This window comes from Vulpes lagopus, chromosome 3 (assembly GCF_018345385.1).
Source record: "Vulpes lagopus strain Blue_001 chromosome 3, ASM1834538v1, whole genome shotgun sequence".
Classification (NCBI taxonomy): Eukaryota; Metazoa; Chordata; class Mammalia; order Carnivora; family Canidae; genus Vulpes; species Vulpes lagopus.
The window spans coordinates 67,124,322-67,151,565 of NC_054826.1; the positions used below are offsets into that span (position 1 = coordinate 67,124,322).

Here is a 27,244-nt window from a genome sequence, read left to right on the forward strand (position 1 = left end):
ATTCTTACTGGGAAGTTTGGAAAACATGGACCAAATGACCTCCATTCTTCTTCTAACTCTGAGATTCTGTGGGAAAAAAAGGTTATTTGGAAACAAGACATTCTGGGCAGGATCAGGTCACACTCCTGCAGCCTTGGGAGTCCTGCTTCTTGGCCAGGCCACAGAGCCGGTGTGCATGCCAGCGGAGTCCCTAACACTGTCTCCTTTTGGCCTGGAACTGAGTCGGCCAGGGCTGTGCCACCCTCTCTGCCTCCCCCTGTAGGGCCCCGTCACCACCAGGCCCAGCTCTCAGCAGGGACTGAGCAGGGGGCACAATTCTGTGTTTCTCTGAAACACATGAGTTTGACCCAGCCCTCCTGACTCCCCTCAGTACATTTGGTTTACTTCTTGGATTTTGCTTGTTTTGCCCTGGAGCTGCCCACCAGCTACTTTTCATTAGGCATTTACTAGAATTAACAAGATGACCTTTAATGAAAGACCTGTGCATTGTGCATAAAAGCTGCTTTATTAACATAAGGTACTGTCCTAATTAGAATTTTAGGGAGGAGCAGTTTGGCCTTCTTGCAATAATGGTTACAATGATGAGAATTATTTTGCCTTGTGTTTATTACCAAGCCTTCCTGCAGGATTCTCTGTTCTCTGCTGCAGCTCAGGTCTCTGCCTCTGTGGGGGAGGACACTGGGGAAAGGCATCCTGGTGTCCCACTGCTGTCCAGATGCTGTCCAGATGTTGTCTCCTGGTGGTAGTACCCCCGAGCCCCACTTGGGGTCTCTGGGCCTGCATGCACCACCCCGTAGCATGAAATGGTCCCTGCCAGACCCTCCCTTGTGAGGACTTGCTGAGTGAGGGCCGGGCTCTAGGAAATTGTAGCTCCTGGCAGGAATGAAGGTCTTCGGGGCCTTTGCTTGTGCCATGGCCTGCATCTGGGTTTCCCTTCCCTCTCTCCCCCCACTCTAGTATAACCTCTAGTATAACCTCTCACCCATCAGCATCTAGCCCGAATCAAGGAGGACTAAGTCTCCGGAATTTCCCGGGACTGAGGAGCGGTCCCCCAGGACTTGCAGTGCCAAAATGGGGAACGTTCTGAGCAAACCAGCACAGGTTGGTCACTCTAGTGGGATCTTTGCATTCAGATTCTTTGCCCTTTATCATCTTGCCAATATGACCTTGGACAGTTTACCTATCGATGCAGGCCTCACTTTGTACCTGTGAGGGTAACTCGTGGTTGCTATGGGAATTTAATGAGTTACTATATAAAAAGTGCCTATTACCATGCCCGGCCCATACCGAATACTCAGTGATGTTAGCTATGTTTGTTTGGTTGAGTTGAGGGAGAACTTTGAGGTCGGCTGGCCTCCATGTGGTTTGTGAATCCTTTGGGTGGTGACCGCTAGATCACCCCCCACAATGTGGCCCTCACCTCCTTGGGTGGGAGCCCTTCCTGTATGGCTGGCTGAATGATTCTCTGTACTATCAACTGTTGCATAGAGAATGGGATCCTTATCTTGAAGACATCCCCTGGCTCCTTGAGGAGGACTCACCTGTCTCCAGTCTGGGGCTTCTCTTACCTGGGTGGGATACCCCCTCCACCAGTGAGACCTGTCTCCTAGCCATAAATAGTGCTCCTGTAAGCCCCAGGGCCCAGCATTGATCTTAGCTCAGTGTAGGAGGCTTTTCTCTACTGTAGACGGGTGTAGCAGGTATAAATGGTGCCCATCCTCTGAATTAGATCTGAGAAGAATTTCCTGAGAACAAAAGGCCTCTTCCCCAGAATCACATACTCTGAACTAGATAGAAAGGCCTAGTAAAAAGGATTTTTTAGCCACGGCCCTGGTTTCCCTTTGAGATGTTCTGCAGACTCCCCTTTCTCTGGCTTGGCCTAGAGACAGGCATCTAGGTACTTCTTAACTCAAGGGGGGAGGATAGTACAATGGTTAGGACCCATGGCTTCCTGAACAGCTTAACCATCTCAATCTTAACTCCCCTACTTTTAGCTGTATGACCTTGGGCAAGTCACTGCATTGCAGTTTCCTTATGTGTACAGAGAGGATAGCTCTTACAACCTAGCACATGTGAAATAGGAAGTGGTATTATTTATGGTTATTATTACCCCCCATCCCACAAGGAATGAATGTGAGCTACATTGTTCCTAGGGCACAGGCTGGGAGAAGATGGGACAGGGCTGAGATCTGTTCCCACATGTCTGGGTACCTGGATCTCCATATTCTTGTTCCAGGGACCTTGGAAAACTATTTTGGAGATCATGGACCTGTCCTCTCAGCAGGGATTGGAGTCCCTGTGCAGTGTTAGTGGCTGGTGATGAGGCCTGGTCGTTTGCCTCACATCCCAGCAGAGGCCTTTACCATCAGTGGCAGCCAGATTGTGCTCTGTGGGAGCTTTGGGCTCTACCCCTCCCACACGCACACCAGGCTCTAAGAGGTCGTTCTGGGGTCAAAAGATAGGTGGAACAGATGGCATTGCTAAGAACAACAACAACAATCCTAGGGAAGTCGCTAGGCACAGTGGGGAACATTGCGTGGCACACAGTAGGGCTATTATGGAGAATGAAGGAGAGCAGCAGGCATGAATACATTCCAAGCGCTCAGCACCCTTCAGATGTTGGGGCGGGGGCGGTGCACGTGCTTCTGTGACTTCGGCCTGTGTTGCTTGAATGGGAGACTGGGAAAGGGGAGAATGTACAGTTGGGATGGTGTGTGGGGTGGCCCAGGTGGCTGGACAGAGGTTGTGGGCTGGGAGTGTCTGGGCTGATGTACTCCGGGAAGACGGCTGCTTTGAGGACCCTTGGAAACAACCGGAATGGCTTTATGGCTTTATGTCTCTTCTGCCTCTATTGTGAGCACTTTCTCTCCCCACCATGAGGAGTGCGGGTGCATTGCACGATTGATTCTTGGTGCTTGAGTCCTGAAAGGTCCATCTCCTAGCTTTTGCTCCACCCGAGTACACCAGGGTTTCTTTCTTTTATGGGTCTTTTTTGTTTCTTTGTTTCTCTTATTGACGAAGAGCTGGCTGCCCTCAGGTTATACTTGAATCTGCCAGGTTTATTTTTTCCAATAAAAACTGTTTTGGGGGATGCCTGGGTGGCTCAGAGGTTGAGCACCTGCCTTTGGCTCGGGTCGTGATCCCAGGATACGGGATCAAGTCCCACATCAGGCTCTCTGTGGGGGTCCTGCTTCTCCCTCTGCCTGTGTCTCTGCCTCTCTTTGTCTCTGTGTCTCTCATGAATAAATAAATAAATCTTAAAAAAAAAAAAAGCTGTTTCTGTGATAAATTAATTTTTCTATTTTATTTTATTTTTTTTAAGATTGTATTTATTTATTCATGAGAGACACAGAGAGAGAGAGAGAAAGAGAGAGAGAGGCAGAGACACAGGCAGAGTGAGAAGCAGACTCCATGCAGGGAGCCCGACGTGGGACTCGATCCCAGGTCTCCAGGACCACACCCTGGGCCAAAGGTGGCGCTAAACCACTGAGCTACCTGGGGTGCCCTAATTTTTCTATTTTAAAAGTAAAGTATCACCATATATGCCTCAGAAATATTTTTGTTTAAATATGCAGTGGTACTTTGCCTATTTTATATAAAATAAACATCAGAACCATAAGTAGTACTAAATTCTCAAATCCTTTGTAATAACTATTCAATGTGCTTATTTTCCTTTTGATCTTCTTTCCCAGGCATATGCACTTTTTTACCTAGTTTTACAGTATTACAGAGTGCATATACTTTTTATTAATTGTGCTTTAAAAAATGCTATAACTTGCATTATTAAACAAGAGAAACAATGGACATAGGTCGATAATACTATTTACGAAGGTCTACCAACATTGGGAGGGGTGGAGAGAAATGCCAGAACTCCAAATAGAAGAACAGCCAGAGATGTGAACAGGATTTGCCACCAGGGAAACAAAAATGGTTGATTACCCATGAATGATAATCCATCTCATTATTGAAAGGCTTGTGGATTAAAAGCAAGGAATGCCATTTCCCCTGATCATATTAGCAAAGATCTTTTTTTTAATGATCCTGTTACTTACTGGGCAAAATGTATGGTAAGTGACATAAATTCTCTGGAAAGCAGTTTGGCAGTACATTTCAGGAACCATGTTTATTTGTTTACTGGTTTTCCCCATTGTGAACATCTTTATGTTCTTTTCTCGTCTCTCCACTGGTGGTCTTAATTTTTTTATTTGAATTATATTGAGACTGTTAAATAAATAAGGATAGCTCTTTAAAAAGATCTTATTTATGTAAGAGAAAGAGTGAGCATGAGCAGGAGGGGCAGAGGGAGAGGGAGAGAGAATCTCAAGCGGACTCCATACTGAACACAGAACCCAGTGGGGGCTTGATCTCATGACTCTGAGATCACAACCTGAGCGAAACCCAAGAGTCAGAGGCTTAACCAACTGAGCCATCCAGGCACCCCAAAGATAATTTTTTTAAAGTTTTTTAGTTAAGTAATCTTTATACCCAACATGGTCTCAAACTCATGACCCTGTGATGATCAAGAAGAGTTGCGTGCTCCACCAACTAAGTTAGTCAGGCTCCCCTAAAGATAACTTATCATCCTATTTACATACCCTTTTCACAATCTATAGCCCTATTTTTTTAAACATCCAGGTGTTCTATATGGTTTATATGGTAGGTTTGTTGATCTGTTCTTTGTGATTCTTTTATTGCTCCTAGGTTTAGAAAGTCATCTTCGCTTAAGAGGTTGTATAAATATTGAATTCTGTTTACTTCTGATTTTTTTAAAGATTTTATTTATTTGAGAGAGAGAGGGTGAGTGAAAAGAAGAGAGAGCACAAGCAGGGGGAGCAGCAGAGGGTGGGGGAGAAGAAGGCTCCCCACTGAGCAAGGAGCCCGACACAGGGCTCGATCCCATGATTCCAGGATCACAACCCAAGCCGATGGCAGGCACTTAACCAACTGAGCCACCCAGGCGCCCCTGCTTCTGATTTTTTTGTTGTTTGATTTCAAAAATATTTCAAGTGTAATTCTCTCTAGAGTTTACTTTCTTTTTTTCCTTTTTTTCTTTTTTTTTCTTTTTTTTTTTTAAGAGAGGAAAGGGGAGGGGCAGAGGGAAAGGGAGAGAGAGAATCCTGAAGCAGGTTCCCCTGCCCTGCCTGGAGCTGAACGTGGGGCTCTGTCTCAATGACCCTGAGATCATGGCCTGAACTGAAATCAAGAGTTGGACACTTAACTGACTGAGCCACCCAAGTGTCCTGAGTTTACTTTGATTCTTAGGTTAATTAAGAGTCTCTCTTATTTTCCCAGAATTAATTGGCTATTCTGATATCAGTTATTAATCCTTCCCTTCCCCAATTTATTTGTGAGACCTCTTTGGGCATTTATTAAATTATGATATGTTCTTTATCAACTACATTTCCTAGACTGTTTTCTTTCTATAATCTATTTTTCCTGTTGTACTCTGTTTTAATTATTATAGTCTTTTTTTTTTTAAGATTTTATTTATTCATTCATGAGAGACACAGAGGGGGCAGGCAGAGACGCGGGCAGAGACGGAGGCAGAGGAGGAGTAGGCTCCATGCAGGGAGCCCCATGTGGAACTCGATCCCGGGACCCCAGGGTCACACCCTGGGCCGAAGGCAGACACTAAACCACTGAGCCACCCAGGGATCCCTAATTATTGTAGTCTTAGAATATTGGTTATCACCCTATCTTCTGCTCTTTTGAGGGAGCCTTGCTTACTTAATCCCCTAGCTGAAATTTAAAACCATTTCAAAAATAGTTTTGGATTTTTTTTAAAGATTTTATTTATTTATTCATAGAGATTTTATTTATTTATTCATAGAGAGAGAAGCAGAGACACAGGCAGAGGGAAAAGCAGGCATCATACAGAGAGCCTGATGTGGGACTTGATCCAGGGTCCCCAGGATCACGCACTGGGCTGCAGGCGGCACTAAACCGCTGCACCACCGGGGCTGCCCAGTTTTGGATTTTAAAGTTAAAAAGAACTTTCTGAATGAAAGTAAGGAATTACATTAAACAATCTATAAACCAATTTCTGAAAAAAATCACTATCATTTTAGTCTTTTGACTTATCATGAATGAGCAGGTTCTATATCTTCACTTACAAATCTATTTTTTTTTTTGTATTCCTTAATTCTAAAAATATTTTTGAAATTTAATTTAGTTAACATATAGTGTATTATTAGTTTCAGGGGTAGAGTCTAGTGATTCTCCAGTTGCATATAACACCCAGTGCTCATTACATCACCTAGTTACCCCGTCCCCCCACCTCCACACCTCCAGTGACTCTCAATTTGTTTCCTATGATTAAGAATCTCATAAGGTTTGTCCCTCTCTCTGATTTTGTCTTTTTTTATTTTTCCCTTCCTTCCCCTATGCTCCTCTGTCTTGCTTCTTAAATTCCACACATGAGTGAAATCGTATATTTGTCTTTCTCTGACTTATGTCGCTTAGCATAATACTCTGTACTTCCAAAGACAGCTTTGTGAACTTTTCTACTTAATATTGGTCAGACACAATTTCCATTCTGATTATGTTTTATATTATTGTTGCTGTTTGAAATAGGATCTTTAAAAATTATATATTATTGCTGACATTTGGGAATATTACTGAATTTTGTGTATGCATTTTGATTAGCCACATTGCTGAGACCTTTTTGATTTGCATAGTTTGTCAGATGACTACTTTGGTTTTTCAAGGTTATGCAGGCATTTCATGTGCACTTAATCATCATTCTGTTTCTAGTGTTTACGTTTTCTGTTTCTTTGGCCAGAACCTCCCAGACCATATTCAGGGGTACTGGTGATGGAAGGCACCCTTATTTTGCTCTTTGCTTTAAAGGGAAAGCTTCTGATGTTTTCCTTGATGTTGCTTCTACCTTGAATGAGATCTGCCAATTTTACCCAAAGGGACCATTATGATTTACAACCACAACAAAGATTCCTTTCTAGCCCTAGCCCATCTGGCACAAAGCACTAGGAGACTAATTGGAAGCATTTGCTCTTTTCTTTTCTTTTCTTTTCTTTTCTTTTCTTTTCTTTTCTTTTCTTTTCTTTCTTTTCTTTTCTTTTCTTTTCTTTTCTTTCTTCTTTCTTTCTTTCTTTCTTTCTTTTTTATTTATTTATTTATTTATTTATTTATTTATTTATTTATTTATTTGACAGAGCAAGGGAGCACAAGCAGGGGAAACAGCAGAGAGAGAGGGAAAGCAGGCTCCTTGCTGAGCAGGGAGCCCGATGTGGGCCTCCATCCCAGGACTCCAGGATCATGACCTAGCCGAAGGCAGATGCTTAACCAACTGAGCCACCCAGCACCCCATGTTTGTTTTTCTAGAATCCCCAGCCTGCCCCAAACTTTGAGCCTACAGGGCTAGCTAGTCCATTTCCAGATCCTTGATCTCCCTTTACTAAAAGACTGACTTCTGGAGTCATTCCTCCGTGGCATGACCTCGTGCTATCTTCTGCTAGCCCTACTGGCTGACAGAACCAGTGCCTGACATGGGACAGTGGCAGGGCTAGAGTCACCTAGCACAGCCCTGGACCAGGGGAAGCAGTAAAGATACTTTTTTTTTCTTAAGATGTATTTACTTATATGAGAAGGGTGGGAGGGAGAGAGAATATGCGTGAGTGGGGAGAGGGAGGGAGAGAATCTCAGAATCTCAAGTGGACTCCCCACTGAGCACACAGCCTGATGTAGAGCCCAGCCCCACAACCCCGAGACCATGATCCAAGCTGAAATCAAGAGCCAGATGCTTAATGGACAGAGCCACCCAGGCACCCCAAGACACTTCTTAACAGGTTGCCCTGCACAAGACCTGTGGATCCTCAGTCATCTGTACTAGCCCCACCTGTCCCCTTTCTTTTCTCAGACCTGCTCTGTGAGGTTACCATACCCCTGCCTTGCCCTCTGAGCCTGCTGGAGCTCTGCTGACCCTGTGCTCTGGAGGTGTTCCCAGTCCAGTGGGAAAGCAGACACAAAAAGAGGTTAACACAGTGCTGGATGAAGTCTCATTCGTACTGTATGAGACTCAGAAATCAGAGCGACTAACTACTTAGAGCAGTCAGAGGAGGCTTTTAGAGGAGGTGACATTTGAGCTGGTCTTAGAGCAAGAGTAGGAATTCTATGAGGCAGATGAAGAAGGGCTTCAATTATGATTATTTTGATGGACTTTGCATTATTGTTGCTTTTCAGAATTGGATCTTTAAAAATGATTTATTATTACTGGCATGTAGGAATATTAATTGAATTTTACATAGTTATTTTGGAGCAATCTTTAAAGGCTTAGGGACTTAGGGGAGTCTGGCCTCTTTGGGGAAAAGAAGAGTTTGTAGAGAAATGAGATACTGTTGTTTGATTGGTTAGTGCTCCTGGGGTTCAGGGATTGGAGGGTGACCACCAATAACGGGGATGATCCAGGCAGATTTCCAACAAGGTGGAATGGGAGCTGCTTTGAGGCATAGAGAGAATTTGGGTAGAGTGGGAAGGGAAGGGTAAAGTGGAGTAGACAGAGAGAAACAACATCCCCCCTGTGCACCTGCCAGACACTTTGTTAGCACATTTAGTACTTTTCATATTTAATTTCCATGACAGTTCTGCTCAGGTAGATAATAATACCCCTGTTTTGCAGATAAGGAAACTGAGGCTCAGTGAATTTAAATGTCTTAGAGCAGCTGGAGAGCCTAATTTCTGAGCTTCCAGGCTTTCAGTGCCTCCCTGCTACCATATGTACAGAAAAAAAATTGCTTTATTGGAATATAATTAACAAGCACCCAGGTGGTTCAGTGGTTGAGCATCTGCCTTTGGCTCAGGTCGTGATCCCAGGGTCCTGGGACCGAGTCCCACATCAGGCTCCCCATGGGGAGCCTGCTTCGTCCTCTGCCTGTGTCTCTGTCTCTCTGTCTCTCTATCATGAATAAATAAATAAAACCTTTACAAAATAAAAATAAATAAAATAAAAAAGAAATAGAATTCACATATCATACAGTTCACTCGAAGTGTACAATTCAGTGGTTTTTGTAGATTCCCAGAGTTGTGCAGCTATCATCACAATCAGGTTTTAGAGCCCCACCTGTTAGTTGCCAACCCCCAGCCCCCCTGGCTCTAGGCAACCACTACTCTACTTTCTGTGTCTATACATTTGCCTGGACATTTCATATAAATGATCTCATAAAATATGTGGTCGTTTGTGGGTCACTTCCATCACTGAGCATCTTGTTTTCAAGGTTTATCCACATTGTAGCATGTATTGGTACTTAGATTCTTTTTATGGCCAAATAACATTCTTTTTTATGAGTGATACCACATTTTGCTTCTCCACTCAGTCTGTGGATAGACATCTGGGTCGTTTGTACTTTGGAGCTATTGTCCTGTGTGATGTGTTTCTGCGTGGACACGTGTTGACAGTTTTCTCTGGTGTATACCTAGGGGTGAAATTGCTGGGTCATGTGGTAACAACAGGCTTAACCATTTGGGAAACTGCCAGACTGTGCTCCGCGGCGGCCTCCCAGCTGTCTCTTGCACAGGCTTGCCTTCAAGTGACAGGGCTGGGAAGGAGGTCAGACCACAAAGTCTGTGAATCGCCTGTTTTCAAAGTCAACTGTTAAAAAGCAGTGTTAAAAAAAATAAAATAAATAAATAAATAAATTTTAAAAAGCAGTGTTAAGACGGCTTCACCGTTGAGCCTTTGGCTGTTGCAGAGGGCGATTACTGCAGGAGCCCCAGGACGCTGCCGTGAGTGCCGGTCAGTCCTGTGCCTGCAGAGCAGCTCCCTCTGCACGTCAGCTCACAGGCCGTGCTACTAGTGAGGTGCTGCACTAAACCCAAAGGTTCAGGGCGCGAGAGAGTGGCAAGTGTGACCCATGGTGATGACGGCTCTCGGGAGAGGGAGGGCAGGGTTTCGAGCCTGGCACAGGGGAGACGGGTGAGAGAGAAAGGGATGGAGAGGAGAGCTGGGTCGGGGGCTGTGTGGTTTGGGGTAAGTCCCTAAGTGACTGTGGCTAACTCTGCTCTCTGTTCTTTGGTTGCAGACCTGGCCGAGTGCAAGCTGGTTTCCTTCCCCATTGGCATCTACAAGGTCTTGCGGAACGTCACCGACCAGATCCACCTCATCACGCTGGCTAACAACGAGCTCAAGTCCCTCACCAGCAAGTTTATGACCACATTTTGTCAGCTCCGAGGTAGGCCCCGACCAGCGCGGGCCGGGAGGGCATGGCCAGTCCTGGTCCTTCAGGCCCCAGCCCAGTCCACACAGTGTCCGCTGGGGCCAGCGTCTGGTTGGCGACACTCAGGAAATCATTCCTGAGGGAGACTTCACGGCTGGACCTGTGTGCTCCCTACAGCCGGGAAGTCTCTAAGTGACGCTCCTACCTCTAGCTGGCTATGAATTAGATCCATCGTGGCAAGGGTGTGGGTCCAGGAGTGATTGTCTTGTTTAGAAGAGAGCAGCAAATCGTGTGGGGTCCTGAGCCCCACAAGTAGTTACCTTTTTTTAAAAAAAGATTTTATTTATTTGTTCATGACAGACAGAGAGAGAGGCAGAGACACAGGCAGAGGGAGAAGCAGACTCCCTGTAGGGAGCCTGATGTGGAACTGGATCCCAGGGTCCCGGGATCATGCCCTGAACCGAAGGCAGACACTCAACCGCTGAGCCACCCAGGCATCCCAAATAGTTACTGCTCAGTAGACGTGAGCAAGCCCCTTTCCTACCCTGCCACCCTAACACTGGTTTCCTGTGCTGCAGGCTTGGTTCAGGAGTGATGGATGTTGGTGTATCCTATACCGGGCACACACACAGCAAGTGGACAAGGGTGCTTGGCAGGGAGATGGGCAGGAGGCCGGAAGGTGGGCATTGTGGATTCTCTTGAAACGGCCCCTCCAGATGGGCAAGCAGGACGCGGTGGCTGCTGCGGTGCCCACTCCCGGCTCCATAGAGCAGCCCCTCTATCCTTCCACGAGAATCCACTGCCGCTCAGTGAGCCATAGGGTGGGAGAATTGGGGAGGGCACAGGGGGCTTGGGGGAGGTGATTCCTGTCTTCTGGAATTCTCTTTGGTAGAGGCATGGAACGGGTCTCCGGGCCTGCTTGGAGAAACCAGTAAATGAAATGCTGATGGAGCAGGAGAGACATGAGCCAGCAGACCTCACTCAGCCGATCTGAGGCCTCCTAGAGGAGGCAAGGGCCTCAGGCAGAGCCCAGAGGGGCGCGGGAGGCATGAATTGACAAACGCAGCCCAGGGACAAGAAACAGCTTGTATAGTGCTCAGGCGCAAGCTACAGGCAGGGCCTGCAAAGGCCACCGACTAGCTGCAAGCACAGGGGCCAAAGAGGACGGATTGATCTGTGTAGTTGTTTCTGAGATGCGCTCAGGACTCACTCCGTCTGTGCCTAAACCTCTGGGAGGTGGAGGATCCTGGGCAACACTTGGCTCCTGGAAGCCCCGTGGGCACTTTTGACCGGGTTAACTTTACCCATTCTTCCTTTTCTGGTGGCTGCTGCTCTGCACAGATGAGGTGGGGCCTCATGGCCAGCAGGCCCTGTGGACCACAGCTCTCAGCCCTGGCAGAAATTAGAATCATGTGAGGAACTTTTCTACAAACATAGTTACCTTGGCTCTACCCCACGACCGTTGAGTCAGAATGTCTAAGTATGGGCCTGGGCCTTGCGCATGTCTTGGAAAGCCTGTTCTATTCATCCTGAAGTGTGGAGGTCGAGGCCATGGCCCAGGGGTTATACATGCAAATACCTAAGAGATTAGCATGTCAGTGATGAGCGTCTGGGCATGAGAGTGGTGGGGACTGTGGCAAACTAGAACGTGCCAGGCTCAGCTTCTGCCAGAGGAGCCCTGAGAGTGTTCTGCTTTATTCGATAGAAACTAGAGGGGGGGTGGGGGTTATGTGGATCTTACCAATTTTTATATAACATGGAACCTAATAAAACACACTTGCACAGTAGATTTAGCCCATGGGCCATCAATCTCCCATAATATATTAGAGCTGTCTCTGTCATGTCCTTTCATGGATGGACAAGGAATGTTGGGGAGAGAAGGCTCGTCAGGCATCTCAGAGCAGCACGCCCACATCATCCACTGTGCAGGCCAGAGCTGCCTTTCCAGTCCACTCACATCAGCTCAAGGGCCCTCTAGAAATATTTGCTTCCCAGAGAAGGGCAGAAAGATGGAAAATGGATAGTGGGGGGGGGGGGGGGTAGCTCAGACCCCTAGGAAGGGCAGTCAGGTAATGAGCTGCCTTTGGGTAAGCAGAGCGTTCATTTGTGTTCCCTTCATTTAGCTTTCCCTTGAGGACCTGCTGTAATCCAGACCCGTGTTTAGAGGCTGGGGAACAGAGACCAGTAGACCAGGTCTCTCCCTAAAGGAGCCCAGGGTTGCAGAACAGAATTGTTAACAACCCCAAGTCCCCTGATGCCGGTGTGGACAACATGCTGAGACCGCTGGGAAGAAAGCTTCATGCTCCCTGCGAGTGGCCTGGGCAGCGGGTGGGCACGGAAGCAAAGACTTTCAAAGGACTTGACATTTGGCAGTGCCTTGGGGGATGAATAAAGAGGCCTCCTCCAAGGGACACAGTGACACATGCTAGAGAAATGTGCCCAGAGCCCCCAGGCCTGTGTGCCTTAGCTATGGAAATGTCTTTATCATAATACCCTTCCGGTCAGAAGTCCATTGAAGGATGCAGTTTGAACTCCCTCCGTGCAGCTGGCATCTCCTGACTCCCCCGCACCGGCCTGGATTACAAAAGGAAAGCTGTGCTGTGCGTGGTAATTGGACTTTGCAGATGTGGTGATGGCGGCAGCAGATCCAAGAGCTGGTGACTAGGGGCGGGGAGGCGCTAGTGCTGAGAGCTGCACCTGGCTCCCAAAGAGATGGCTCTGGGCCCCAGCCTTTATTTATGGTTTCTCTTTCAAATAGAAAAACTCTCTCCTTTTATGTGCGAAGGAGAAGCTTAAATAGGCTTTGCTGGCTTGCCAGCTTCCTCTTCTTGCTTCTTGCCGAGGAGGTGGACTGCCTTGATGCTGGGGAGAAAGCCATCTGCCTACTTCCCACATGCCTCATTGTGTCCTGTGGGTGCCCTGGGGACTATCTTCTACTGGGTTTATGGCCCCTGCAGAGTTGGGTCATCTTAAAATTATTCCATCCCCTTATACCCTTCACCTATTTTATAGACAAAAAAACAAAACCTGAGAAAGCCTGTGGCACAAATGGGATCTGTCCATAGGGCAGGTGTGTCCCGTAGTGTGGATTTCATTGTCTGACTCTAGCTCTCCTGTCCTCTCTTCTCCTATGTCCCTATCTCCACACTTCCTCCTGATACCAGTCATTGAACCCTTTTTATTGATTGTATCTTGGGCCTACCAGGCCCCAGGTGTGTGAGACACACCTGTGGAAGTCAACAAAGACCACGCAGATGAGAAGCAGAGGCTGTTTATTCAGAACTGGCTCTAGCGGAGGAGCCAGCATCTGTCACAGGCATTTGGCAGAGACTCAAGGCAGGCAGAGGTGGGGGATAAAAGGGAAGCCTGTGCCCCAGATCGGAGGCCTTTGGTGGAGGGGGAGCTTGATGCGGGCCAGCTCCCAGCAGGTATCCTATGGGATTGGTTAGGGTGCATTTTGGCTTTTTCCAGGTGACCCACAGTTGGAAGTTGGAAGAAAAATTAGAGAAACTGTCAGTTGACAATCAAGGCCAGGCTACCTGGGGCTGATTGTTACGGGAGCATCATTTGGCTTCCTGGACTGTCAGTGGAGATGGCTGGCCATCTGAGTCCCTGCAAGCGTGGCCTAGAGCAGACTGGCTTCCTGGCCGGTCCCCACCGCTGATGGGTTGGTTCCCCGGGCAAGGTGCTGCAGGTTGTGGGCCGGAGTTCTGTTTTTATATTTGGCCTGGCCATTGTCTGCATGTCTATCCAGTCACTCACAGCCTGCCTTTCAACTCAATTCAGCAGCTCCGCAGGAGCACCTGTTGTGGCCCTGCTGTGGGCACGGACAGATGAGTAATAACCTGAGGGTCCGAATTTGTGGGGCACTTAGCCCTCAAAGCTTCACTCAGAGGGCCTGACATGTGTCATCTCTGTTAACCCTCCTAGTCCTGGCTCTTTAGGGTAGGTAGAACAACAAGGACCTAGACACAGTCCCTGAGGAGTCTCCAGTCTCTCAGGGGAGGCAGGTGTCCAAGCAGACACCCACCTTAACGCACGGGAGGGGCGACACAGCAGTTGTTTGCTCAAAGTCTGGTGGACATGTGGAAGTTGAGTCTGCCCCTGGGTGGGTGCGTGTACGTCAGACATCAGGGTGGAGGCAGGCTTGGTTTCTCCTCTGGCCTCTCTCTCCAGCTTGGGGGTGGCCACTTTCTCACAGTGTCCTCGTGTGGCCATCCCATGCACGTGTGTTCCCACAGTCTCTGTAAGTCTTCACTTCATGTTCTTGGGAGGACCCTGGTCAGATTGGATTAGGGCCACCCTGACAGCCTCACTTGAACTTGAGCACCTCTTTAAAGACCTCACCTCCAAACACAGCCACCCCTGTGAGGTTCTGGGGGCTAGGGCTTCAATATAAGAATTTGGGGCATTGGACATCATGCAGCCCAAAATACTGGGGAGTCAGGAACCTCCAGGGAAAACGGCCTAGAAGGGTCAGAAAGGGGGAACTGCCATGGCATCTTTCAGGAAGATGGGAAGTGTGCTTGGGAAATAGACAAAAATAAAAACATTACAAGACTGTTAGAAAGCAGGGGGATATGGTGTGACGTCAGCGACTGGCCCGAGCGAGTGAGCGGTCCTCAGAGAGTCCGCCAGGAGGGAGCCCGGGCAAGTGACCCAAAAGCAGCAGTAGACAAGGCGGAGGTGGGTGTGTCTCCTTCTGCTTCCTGCTTTGCCCCGGACCCACTGGCTTACCTTTTTTTTTTTTTAGCTGATGGCACTTTAGCTGATAGATGAAGAGAGAGAGAAAAGGGCATCTGAAGGTGTGCTGGGAAAGCAGGGCAGAACTGAAGCCTTGCAGTGGTCAATTGCGTGCTAGCGTCTTGGTTTTAGTCTAGGATCAGGCATGTCTACTCTGTTGGGTGCACATCCTCTGCTCCCTCTGCACAGCCCACCCCTGGAACAGTGGGGGCCAGGAGGGTCTGTCTCTCCTGAGTCATTCACAGCTGCTGACGATCAAGAGCTCCTACCTGATACCGTGTTAGTGATCAGATTGTGGCCTTTTGCATCAGTTTTTGCCATTGGTCTTCAAGTATGCCTGTCCTCTAGGGAGCCGAGCTCAGTGAGCCAAATGCCAAGCTCTTAGTGACCTCTGTGTGCACGCTTAAGGGCAGTAGGTCAGCCCTCCCTAGCAGAGAATTAAAGGAATCCGAAGTGTTATGGGTTTTAGCATCCTTAGGATGGAATTGCAGAAGTAGAAGCACCAAGGCCAGCATTTTAAGGCTGTTGGTCTCTCCTAGGAGGTCGTCAAGCCCTGACGTCACCCTGAGCCTGGGACCCAGCACGGTGAGGAGCAGCCCGCCTTGTTGTCAGGCTGTACCAGGACCTGCAAGATGGGAGGCTGGGCTGTTTGTTGTGCAAGGTACAGACACCAGTTCTGAGGCGTGCTGCCTTGTGTTTCCCTTGATCCTACTCTAGCCCTCTGGCTGTGGCTGGATGTGGCCAATGGGGATTAGAGAAGAGAGAGAAGAGACGCAGTGAATATACCTCCTTGGCCACCTCCCTATGAGGTCCACCTCGAGGGCTGTGCCCCTCGTCCCGAGGTCACCTCCCTCTAGGCAGCCTCCACACGACTCTCTCATCCCAGGGTTCCTGTGGGTGGTGACAGCTCCCTGCTCTGAACCTAGGGCTCCTACATGATCTCTTGAGGTACCCCCACAGCTCCCTATACCTTTGTAAACAGCTCATTGCAAATAAACCCTCCATGGTTATCCTAATTTGAGTGTGCCATCTGTTTCTGGTTGGCACCCTGACCGCTCTTTGCCACTTGTTAGCTCTGTAGGAATGGGCAGGTTGTTGAGCTGCTCTGTGCCTCAGTTTCCCCCTTGGTGTTGTGAGGTAATAAGGGTGAAGGCTCTACCTCCTAGAGCTCCTTGGAAGATTGACTGAGTTCATCCCTGTACAGCCTGGCTCTGAGATTTAGAAGTGTCCGTCCCCACTCTGCCCTTCTTACCCTCTTCCCATACATTCCTCTAGTCGTTACAAGACTCTAAGGCTTCATTCGAGGTTCCCGTTATATGTTTTGAGTGGGCAATGGATGCACACAGTACAATATTCCAAGGGTCAGAGAGGGACATAGGAAAAAATAAGTCTCCCTCTGATCCCTGTCCCCAGATAGCCATTTCTTCCACCCAGAGGCAGCTACTTCCCAGTCCTAGAGGTAATCCATGCCAATGTGAACCTAAATGTACCTAATGTTGGTCACAGTATATTACAATGGGCCAGCGCTGATAGAGCACCTTGCCAGTATAAAATCATTTAAATCTGTGCAACCCTGCGAGGTCAGTAGTGTTCTCGTCACGTTTCAGATGAGGAACCTGAGGCAGAGAGGGGATCTGGAACTTTCCCAGGGCCCCACAGCGAGAAAGAAGGGGTCAGGACAGCAGGTCCACAGCCAGGCCCCTTTGTAGAGTGTGTGCCCTGCTCTGTAACTTGTCTCTCCCACTGAGCAATATATTTTAGCAAGTGGCACATGTTGGTACAATGAGAGTCACCTTGTTCTTTTCATGAGGCAGACGGTTAGCGGTTTGCTTTAATTACTTCTAGACCCAGTTAGAGTTTTCTCGACCTTTCCTTGTGTCCATGTAGATATGGCTTTTGGAAACTTCACTCTTGTCTCTTCGCCCCTCTGTCTGCTGTGGACGGCAGCCGTCTTTGTGCTCAGCATGGGCCAAGGGAAGGACACCTATTTGCCTCACCCCAATGACTGGCTGCCCTGTGTGGGGGCCCCTTGCAGGCAGCAACATGATTGATTGCTCATTGACGCAGGGTCACGGCTGAGATGCTGGTGGATCCTCAGCGGGCAGGTATTTTTGGAGCTGGCACATTCCCTCGCTGTCTGGCTACATAATTACTGCAGACCGGCCTCATCTGTGCTTTCATGGAATCAGCAGGCTTCCTCTGTCCGCTGAGGTCAAGCCAAGGCCTCTGAGTCAGACCTGGCAGTTGCCCAAGATGAGGTTGATGCGGAAATAATAAGAAGAACTTGGGGAAGGAGAGGTCCATTAAACAGACACCGGAAACCACACTTCAGTAGGGTTAATAAATAAGGGAATGTCATGATGGGCTGTTCTCAGGCTGTGGACAACCGTGGGAGCCGGATGGAACAAGGTCTCCTCCCAGAGCCCCTGTCCATCCTGGGAGCCTAGGTTGTTCAACTGAACTGTGGCATAAGAGAGCAGAAAGAAACACATGGGGCCAGCCCCCACTGACGCAGCCCCCTGGCACCAGAAGACCACAGCCCTCTGTGTCCCAAGAGAGAGGCTGGGGAGGCCTGGGCATTGTTGTGACACCACATGTATAAGAGTGTGCCGTGGCCCCAGGGGTGAGAAGTAGGGCTAGCCGTGGCTGCTGCTGTGGGTTTTTGGAAGCTTAGCACACCAGCCCATCAGGTGGCTTGGCTCTTGCCATACTTCTGTTCTTCCTCTGAAGTGGAGACAACAGAGATAAGCTCAGGCACCCAGGGTGGGGCCACAGAAAGTGTTGGAGCTAGACGGGACTAGGACTTGGACAGGTATGGTGGATTTGATCCCAAGAAACCTGTGCTCTTTGCCCTCCCCTCATGAGGGGGGCCTGAAGGCTGCTGTTCCGTGGTTTGGTTCCCACTCAAAACTTACCAAGTCTATTGTAAACAAGTTGCACTCATTAACTTCACATAAATTCTCTAGGCCCAGATGATTTCACTGGAGAATTCTATCAAACATTTAAACAAAAATTAGCATCTATTTTATATAGATTTTTCCAAAAAAGTGAAGAGCTTGCTTTCCAACCTGTGATATACAGCCAGTAGTGCTTTGATTTCAAATTTAGATAAAGATGATAGGAGAAGAAAACTATAGGCCAATGTCTCTCATAAACTAAGTAAGACAAAAATTGTCAGTGATCAAATACAGCAAAGGATAAAAAGAATTCTACGCCATGACCAAGTGGGATTTACTAATTTTTCCAGATGTGCAAGTTTGGCTCAACATTTGCAAAGCGCTTGAAAAATCGATGTTTTCTATCATATCAAAGGTTAAAGAAGAAGAATCATACGATCCTATCTGTTGACTAGGAATACAAGAGAAGTGCTGTTAATTGGTAAAGAATATCTATAAAAATCGTATAGCTGGGCAGCCCTGGTGGCTCAGCGGTTTAGCACCACCTTCAGCCCAGTGTGATCCTGGAATCCTGGGATCAAGTCTGACATGGGGCTTCCTGCATGGAGCCTGCTTCTTCCTCTGCCTGTCTCTGCCTCTCTCTCTCTCTCTCTTTCTCTCTCTCATGAATAAATAAATTAAAAATCTTAAAAAAAAATTCCTATAGCTAACATCACACTTAATGATGAAATCTTTTCCCTGTAAAGTTGAGAACAAGGTCATGATATCTGCCCTCATCCTGAAAGTCTTAACTATTGCAGAAGGACAAGAAAAAGAAAGGAAGGCATATAGATTGGAAATGAAGAAAAATAAAACTGCCCCTATTTGGGGCATCTGGGTGGCTTAGTCAGTTAAGCATCTGCCTTCAGCTCGGGTCATGGTCTCAGGGTCCTAGAATCAAGTCCCAGGTGAGGCTCCCTACTCAGCGGGGAGTCTGCTTCTCCCTCTTCCTCTGCCCCTCCCCCTGCTCGCGCTCTCTTTCTCTCTCTCTCTCTCAAATAAATAAATAAAATCTTTTTTTTTAACTGCCCCTCCTTGCACACGAAATGATTGTCTGCATAGAAGACTCCAAGGAATCTATAAAAAAAAACAAAAACCAAACCCTCCTAGAACCCATCGAGTTCAGCAAGTTCCCAGGGATGCAAAATCAACAAAACATGCACACTCATTCTCGAAATGCTGCCCCTGGCTTCCTCTTTCACGTAGAGTAAATCCACTCTCTTCCAGAGGTCTCTGAGGCCCTGCCTAACCTGGTTCCGGCCTCACCTCTACTAATGTTCTTCTTTCACTCCCCTGTCCTGGCACATTGACCCTTCCGTGTTCCTTGGATGTGTTACATCTTTCCTACTACTGGGCCTTGTACTCATGATTTCCTGATAGCTTCTCATCCTTTGCTCTAATCTTAAGTGCCTTCCTAGCAATCTGAAATAATCTCACTTATTTATTTGTCTCTCTCCCTCCACCCCCGCTCTCATGTGTAAGCTTGTTAGGGGGAGGCACTAGTATTCCCCGAAGTCACACAGCAGTTGCCCCATGGCAGGCGCCCAGTGAGCGTGGGTTGAGCGAGGGAGTGCAAGCTGTTCTCGAGTCACTGTGTCTCAGTGACTTTGCCGTAAGTCATGTGTCCAGGCTACATTCACCTTCTCTTATTTTCCCTTTCAATTCCTCTGTAATGTTAGCTTTCAGTTTTGTTTCCAGAAAAGCCTCCAGAATCCAAGAATTAAGTCTCATGGCTCTTGTACCTCCCTAACAGAAAGAATTCCATCGATTGAGTGCTTTTACTTTTCAGAGAGTATCCTTTTCATGTCCAAGTGGAGGGCTGAGCATCCAGGGGGTGCTTGAGAAATGATCTTCATCATGCAGCACGTCTGCCAATCACAGCACTCTGTCAGGGCATCCTCACAGCCCTGCTGTACTTAGGCAGGGAAGACCTACCTCCTCAGGGGGCCGATCACAGGGTGGGGGGCCCACGACACAAGAGGAGATGGACCAGAAGCAGGTCAGAAGCAGGGATTTGCTGAGTATCTACTCTGAGAATAGGTACTTCAGGGTTAGGGAAGCCACACTGGAGAAAGCTGGGTACCCCGAGTGGCCCACTTCTCTCGGGGAATCTGGCTGGGGTTCAAACCCAGGTTTGGGAGTTGGGGAGGAAAGTCAAATATCTGGAGGAGAGGTTGAAATGTGACCTGGGATGAGTTACTTTATGTTTCTGCAAACTGGGGCTAATGGGTTAGGAGAAAATTAAAATGCTAACTGCAGGCGCACCCCAAGAACAAGCACCTGGAGCCTAGCAATGCCCAAGAGCTGCTGGCTGGTCTTACTGCTTTTTTGTTAACCAGCCCCAGACCCCGTGTCCAGCAGAAGAGCCCTTTCCTGGAATCCTCCCCAACTCAAGTCTAGCACCTCCACACTTAGCCGACATAGTGGAGCCTGAGTCACCCGAGTGGGCGGACACTGCCTTGCCAGTGAACCCCGTTGAAGCTCAGTGGTGGAAAGCCTCCCCTTCTATCCAGCCTCCATGCAGCCCCTGTGATGACCCTAATGCAGTGAAGGACTGGACCGCTGAGGGAGCAAGCCCAGCAAGCCCAGCAAGCCCAGCCAGCCCAGCCACTACTCCCTCAGCACCTTTTGCTTTTCAGAAAAGCTTCTGAAGAAGCTTTGGGAGCTGTGGGAGAGGCCACTTTCCAGGCAGATCCATCCCCTCCTCCTAGTAGCTGAGCCTTCCCTCAGAGCCTGCCTCGCTAAAAGAAGGCCAGACTTCAGAGAGCAGCCTTCCCCGGGGCACAGGAAGCTGGGGCCAGGGGTGATTTCGTATTTACAAGTTTCTTAATCTTTAGAGCAGTGATCTCCAGAGGAGGCACCAAGCAATAACTTGAAAACTGCCTCAGCCCTGTGGAGTGAAAAAGGCAGGTCTCAAAAGAGTCTATAATCTGTAGTTGCATTTGTTTTTTGTTTTTTGTTTTTAAGATTGATTGATTTCAGAGGCAGGGGTGGGACCGGGGAGGGCAGAGGGAGATGGGAAGCAGACTTCCTGCTCTCATGGGGCTCCATCTCCTGGGAGATCATGACCGGAGTCAAAACCAAGAGTCCCAGGTACCCCTGCATTTTTGTTTTTTTAAAACAATACCTGTGGGGCACCGGCTGGCTCAGTTGGTCAAGCGTCTGCCATCTATTTAGATCATGATCCTGGGGTCCTGGAATTGAGCCTTGCATCAGGCTCCCTGCTCAGCAGAGAGCCTGCTTCTCCCTCTCCCTCTGCTGCTCCCCCTCTGCTTGTGCATGCTCTCTCTGTCTCTCTCTCTCTCAAATAAATAAATGAAATCTTTTTAAAAAATAGAACAATACCTGTCTATCCATCTGTCTGCCCATCTATCCATCCATCCGTGAGTATGTACATGGAGAAATACCGAAGAAGAATAGCAAACAACTCTGGTGCTGTCTAGGGGTAGAAGTACATGAGATTTTCATTTTTCTCTGTTCCACATTTTTGGGATGTCTATATTTTTACAATGAGCATGCACTGCTTTCATAAGCAGAAAATGCATTTGGGGTTAAACCATATCAGTCAGGATAAGCCAGTTGGGATCACATTTGGTTTTTGTGATAGTTATCAGCACTGCCCAATGCTAGGCTACCTGCCACCTTCAGGAAGATCAAGGACTGGACCATGACTTGTCTTGAGCATACAGCTTCCACAGTAGCACAGACAGTGTCTATGTACACATGCTCCCTGCGTTCCTTCCGATTCACAGATAAGGGAAGGGGGACCTTTCCTTTCCTCAGGGAAGGTGGGTGGGGTGGGGACACATCCAGATACCAAGATGGGGCCAGGACTGGGGGAGCAGAGTCCGAGGAAGGCTGAAGACACTTCTGTGGGAAGCTCAGTTGGCACATCCTCAGGACAGAAGAGCAGCGTGAACCACTCTGCTGGGGAGCCGTGTCAGGATCAACCAGGGGCTGCTCCAGAGCTGGGGAGCTGGAAAGCTTTTCATCTGATTGATGTTGTTTTAATATATGCTCAGTGTGTCCTGCCAGGTCCCTTTCCTGCTGTTCAGTAGCTTTTCTCTATATCTCAGTCTTTCTCCAGCTATGACTCAAGGGCTCTGCATATCTCCTTCCCTCACATGCTCTTGGAATGAACACCATCCAGAGGCTTTTGCAGGATCACAGCCACTCCTCTTCGGGCTGGGGGAGGAATAGGAGGACAGGAGCCCCCCTCTTCTCGTAATGCTCAATACACGTTCCTTGAGCCGAGCCTGGAACTACCCAACAGTGCTTATGGCTCAGTGAATGCTAAGACCTGCCCCTAATCCAACCCCTGCTTTCTCCAGTTCCTGGTCACCCAGGGCAACAGGCTACCACGCTTCTACGATGAAGGTTTACTTGACTGTGAAATGATTTATGTCATTTTTCTTTCCTATACCTTTGGAAAGGACAGAGTTAAATATTTGAACACCTACTATATGCCAGGCACAGTAGACATATCATCTCCTTCAATTTTCCTAGCACATCAGAGGTGAGTTTTATCAGCTCTTTTTTTAATTCATTATTTTTAAAAAGATATTTCTTTCTTTATTTATTTATTTGAGAGAGAGTAAGAGAGCAAGCACATGAGCAGAGGGGAGAGATAGAGGGAGATGCCGAAGCAGACTCCCCACTGAGCAGGGAGCCCAATGTGGGGATCTATCCCAGGACCTGGGGATCATGACCTTAGCCAAAAGCAGTCACTTAACTGAGCCACCCAGGTGCCCCTCATCTCTCTCTCTCTCTCTCAAGATGAAAGAAAGGACTCAGGTTCAGTGATTTGCCCAACGAAACACAGCTAGCAAAGTGGGGCAGCTAAAATCTGATACTGGATCTGTCTAGCTCCAAAACACCATGGGCTGTCTCCAAAAGGGTGGGCGAAGGATTCATAAGCAGAATCTATTGCAGAGCGTGGTTGCTCTGAGATTGGAGAGTCTCAAAGCCTGACAGACCCGGGAAAAGCTTACTCTTACAAGATTTACAAAATGCCAAGTCCCTACATGTCGAGGCCCCAGGTATCAGAAGGCCAAGACTGCTCTGTCACCCAGCATAGTTAATTAAAAAGTAAAAGTCCAGCAGGGCATTCCTGCCTCCAGAAAGGTTTGCTCAAGAACCACTCAACAGCAGGCTCTTCTTCCTAAGCTCTTTTAACCCTCGTGACTTTCCATTTTGACTCCATTTGGTTGGACCCCATTCTGGGAAAGGGCAACACTCATTTCTATCAAATCAGAGACTAATTGGTCACATTCATGCACCCCACGCATAATGCAGGGTTAGCCCATGCCAGGCTGGGAGCAGCGGGAAGAATTTGGGGCATTTGTGGTCACATTAGCCTATGGCAATCCACTGGTTCCTTATTTGTCAAGGCTTTCCCCAGCGCCCTCTCTGTGTCAGGCCTTGTGCTGGGCACCCGGGTGGGATACAAGGATGAACCTCACTGATCCAAACCCTAAAGGGTTCTGGTCTGGCCTTGTCCTAGTTTGGTAACTTGGCTTCAGTCTTTTTCCTTGGAGCTCAGCTGGGACCTGTTCTAACACGTTTCATGGACCTTCCCCAGAGCATCACTGTCCTTGTCACTGGGTCTTCCGAACGCTGCCCACCTGCTGCCTGGAGTTCTCATGCCTCCATGGCCAGCTCTGCCTGGTTCCCCATTTGCTGTTCCTTGGCCCCTGCCCTCTCTTTCTGACCCAGTGGTACCTGGTTACCCACAGTATAAAAGCAGTGCCCCGTTGGTCTGGACTGTATCTGTGAGACTTTGGAGCCAGGCCACACATGCACCCACTCCCCATCCTCAGTGTGATCACCCCCACCCTGTATGTAAGCAGCAGGTGCCAACAGCCTACAAGGCAAGCCTATTTGAGGTACAGGAAAGAAGGCCCTTCTGGTCATTCTGGGTATCTCTGTTCAAGGATGTCATGGCCCCTACACCAGCCTCAGGAATGACATCTAATCTGCTACCCTGAGCAGGGGGAATGATGCTGAGGGCTTCCCAGACTGGCCATGACCCTCGGGTTTTGTGTTCAGGGCACTGGGCAAAGCCTTCTTGCAGCTCACTTTCCCAGACTAGATGGCCTGACTCCACCATCCCTGAGCTGACTGATGGCAGGTTGTTCCTGCCCTGAGCAGCAGAAACGGCAAGCAGGTGAGGCTCCTGCTAGTCAGGGATGCTCCCTCAGAGCCCCCTATGCTCGGAGCAGGCCTCTGAGACACCCGCCTCCCAGGGAGCACCCTCCTGTCAGCTTTCGTGATCCCATTGGCCCTGACTATTCAGGCTGCACATAGAGGCAAGCTCCTCAGAGGCTCTCAGAAGTTGTCTGTCACACTGGATGCTTTTGCAGTTCTGAACCACTTTGGGACTGTCATTAGACTCAGGCCTAAAATGGTTTCATAAAAGGTTCTTTAAAAAAAATTATATATATATAGTGATTTAAAACATGTCAAAAATTGAGGATAACAAAACCAAGAAGGGGAGATTCTCTTCCCCACACCCTGCACCAGTTACCCCAGTCGCCACCCCCCCCCCCACTGTGGGTTCTGGCCCTGGGGTGTCAGGGGATAGGGTCAGCAGGTGGCAGCAAGGTCAGCAAGCTCACGTGCTATGCCACTGTGATGCTGGGGCCTTGCTTCTCGGCTCTCCACTGCTCGTTGCTGCAAACACCTGCTCCGCAAAGGCCTCAGGATTCCGCGAGGCTATCCAAAGCAGTAGAGGACGGTCTTGTGTTCACTGTAGCTTCAGGCAAAGAACATTTTCTTCTAAGCCCAAGTTAAAGTGGTTAAAAATACAAACCTAGCAGCCAACTCCTTCCTATCTGGATTCCTGCATTTACCGGGTGCCTGACCTGGTTTGCTGTATCTGTCTGCCTGTCCTTCTGTCTACCTCACGTACTTATACAGTACTTACTGTGTGGCTAGTGCTGTTCAAAGCCTTTTTCAAGTATTAATGCACTGAAATCCACAGCCATCCTATAGAAGAGTCTAGTACTATCTTCACCTTAACAGATGAAGAAACTGAGGCAAAGATGAACAATTTGCCCAAGGTCACATAGTCAGGAAGTGGCAGGTCTGACTCTGAATCTGCAGATACCAGGCCCCAGAACCTGGCTTTGTCACACCCGTACCAAATGGTCTCTCACCCCAAGCCATGGTGGGGGGCGGGGGGGTTGCTGAGGGGCCTCCCCGTCTATGTGGGGCGTTACCCCAATCTCATCTGTGTAACCCAGCAGGCGAGATCTGCTGGGGGGAATGTGGCAGGTCTCAGGAGGGGAGGATCCAGCACCCAAGTGTGAGGAAGCCTTCCCAGAGTTGACATTCTTGACTTTGGGAATGAAAACAAACCTGAGGACAGTTGAGGATGTTGGCTACCTCCCTGTCCATAACACCATCTGGCACCTGCCACAAAGCTCAGCAGATGGAGTTGTACCCTCAGAACTGCCCTGTTAATCACCAGCAGCTGCCCCGTGGAGGCCAGACTGGCTCCCTAAGTGGCCCATTGCAAGCCCCACTGGCAGATGGCCTGTGAACTGAGGATTTGGGGGTGTGGCAGCAGCCAGACCACACAGAACACAGCAGGCACATTGTTAGAAAATGAGAGGAGGCACCTGAATGGCCTAGTCAGTTAAGTGTCTGCCTTCAGCTCAGGTCATGATCTTGGGGTCCTGTGATTGAGCCCCATGTCAGGCTCCCTGCTCAGCAAGGAGTCTGCTTTTCCCTCTCCTACTTGTGCACTCCATCTCAATTTCTCTTTCTCTCCAATAAATAAATAAATAAATAAATAGGAAAGAAAGAAAACGAGGGCTCAGGGAAATGTACCAAATAGGAACTGAACAGCCAGGAAAATTGGGCCAATTTTCATCTGAGAACAAATGTCCATTCTAGGCAAGTGGCTTCTGAGAGCCTCCAGGAGGAGCCTCCTGCCTGGAATGTGCCCTCTACACCTCCATCCGCTGTGTAAATGCACCTGGGGCCCAGATTCCTCATCTGGCAACAGCGTCCAGTGAAAATTGAATATTATTCTTATGGAAAGTAGTAACTTTTTCCATTTTTATGTAATAAAAAAGAACAACCTAATTTAAGGAAAAACAGTGTATATGTGGAACAGAAGTTTGGCAAAACTGTGAGGGTGATACTCAGATTCATTCGTTTATTTATTCACAGTCTCATCCAATACTGAATCAATCCTCTGCGTGTACCGTGCTGTGGGCACCTTTCCATGGCAGAGCGAATCCCCCACAGTCATGGGAGAGACAGCTGGTTTCCAAACGGGCCTGCGTGTTAGGTTAGACAGGGTGACATTTGAGCAAGGACACTCACTAGAAATATACTGGTCAAGAGCGTGCTAGAAAGAGAGAACTCCAAATGCAAAGACTCTGAGGCAGCAGCACGCTCAGGGTTTCTGGCAAAGTCATACCTGGGAAGCACCGGACTGAATGCTGGCCAGCATCCCTTCCAATATGGTGCCCTTATAAGTGTGATCTGGATGGGGACAGTTCCTGGTTTAAGGCATGGCTATCTAAGAACCTGGCTGCTGGGGGGTGGGGGGGGTGGGTTTGGCGGGGGAACAAGTGGTGGTTCTGCTGATGGAGCTTTGGGTTCAGGATGTCCCTGAAGGTGGGAGAATGAGAGGCAGACAAGCCAGCCCCTGCACACACACATTATCTGTTTGCCTCCTGGGTGGTGGGGTGGGAAGAGTCACTATTCATCCAGTGTTTGCTGGAGGGGTGGCTGTTGGGAACAAGTCAGTCAGATGCAGTTCCTGTCCCACCAGAGCCCCAGCATGGTGGAACAGGGGCCCAGGTGTGGTTGGCACCCAGGCATATGGGTAGAGAGAGTACATAGGGGCAGGTCTACCTTCCCTGCTGAACCCTGTCTCACCTGAGAGCAGCTCACCTCCTGCAGCTCAGGGCTGCATCCTGGAGGGCCCAAGGGAGGAGCAGGGCCAGCCAGCGCAGAATGAAAATGCAGGATCTTCATTCAAAAACCAGGAGAACAGGGGATCCCTTGGTGGCTCAGCGGTTTAGTGCCTGCCTTCGGCCCAGGACGTGATCCTGGGGTCCTAGGATCGAGTCCCACATCGGGCTCCCTGCACAGAGCCTGCTTCTACCTCTGCCTCTGTCTCTCATGAATAAATAAATAAAATCTTTAAAAAAAAACAGGAGAACAGTGCCATTAAAGGGACATAAGTGTTTCCCTTTTTCCCTCGAGGTCGCTCTCAGGGTGTCATGGTACTTTACATTTGCTATTTAAGGTCTTTCCAAGTAAGGAGAAATTAACACTTTATTTTAAATTATTAGTGTTAAAAAAAATTGTTAGTGTGAATTTTACCTTGCATCTTTATACCATACCAGGCCAGCTTGAGATGCAAGTATCAGGGCA

The 27,244-nt window shown here is 48.6% G+C and overlaps 1 protein-coding gene across 1 annotated transcript in view; it reads left to right on the forward strand.

The window, feature by feature from the left end:
* LRRC20 (leucine rich repeat containing 20) overlaps positions 1-27,244 on the forward strand; it is an 83,704-nt gene that overhangs the window by 26,675 nt on the left and 29,785 nt on the right. Inside the window, exon 3 of the mRNA XM_041749853.1 lies at positions 10,035-10,184. Coding sequence (XP_041605787.1) covers positions 10,035-10,184 — 150 coding nt within the window. The remainder of the gene's footprint in view (positions 1-10,034; positions 10,185-27,244) is intronic.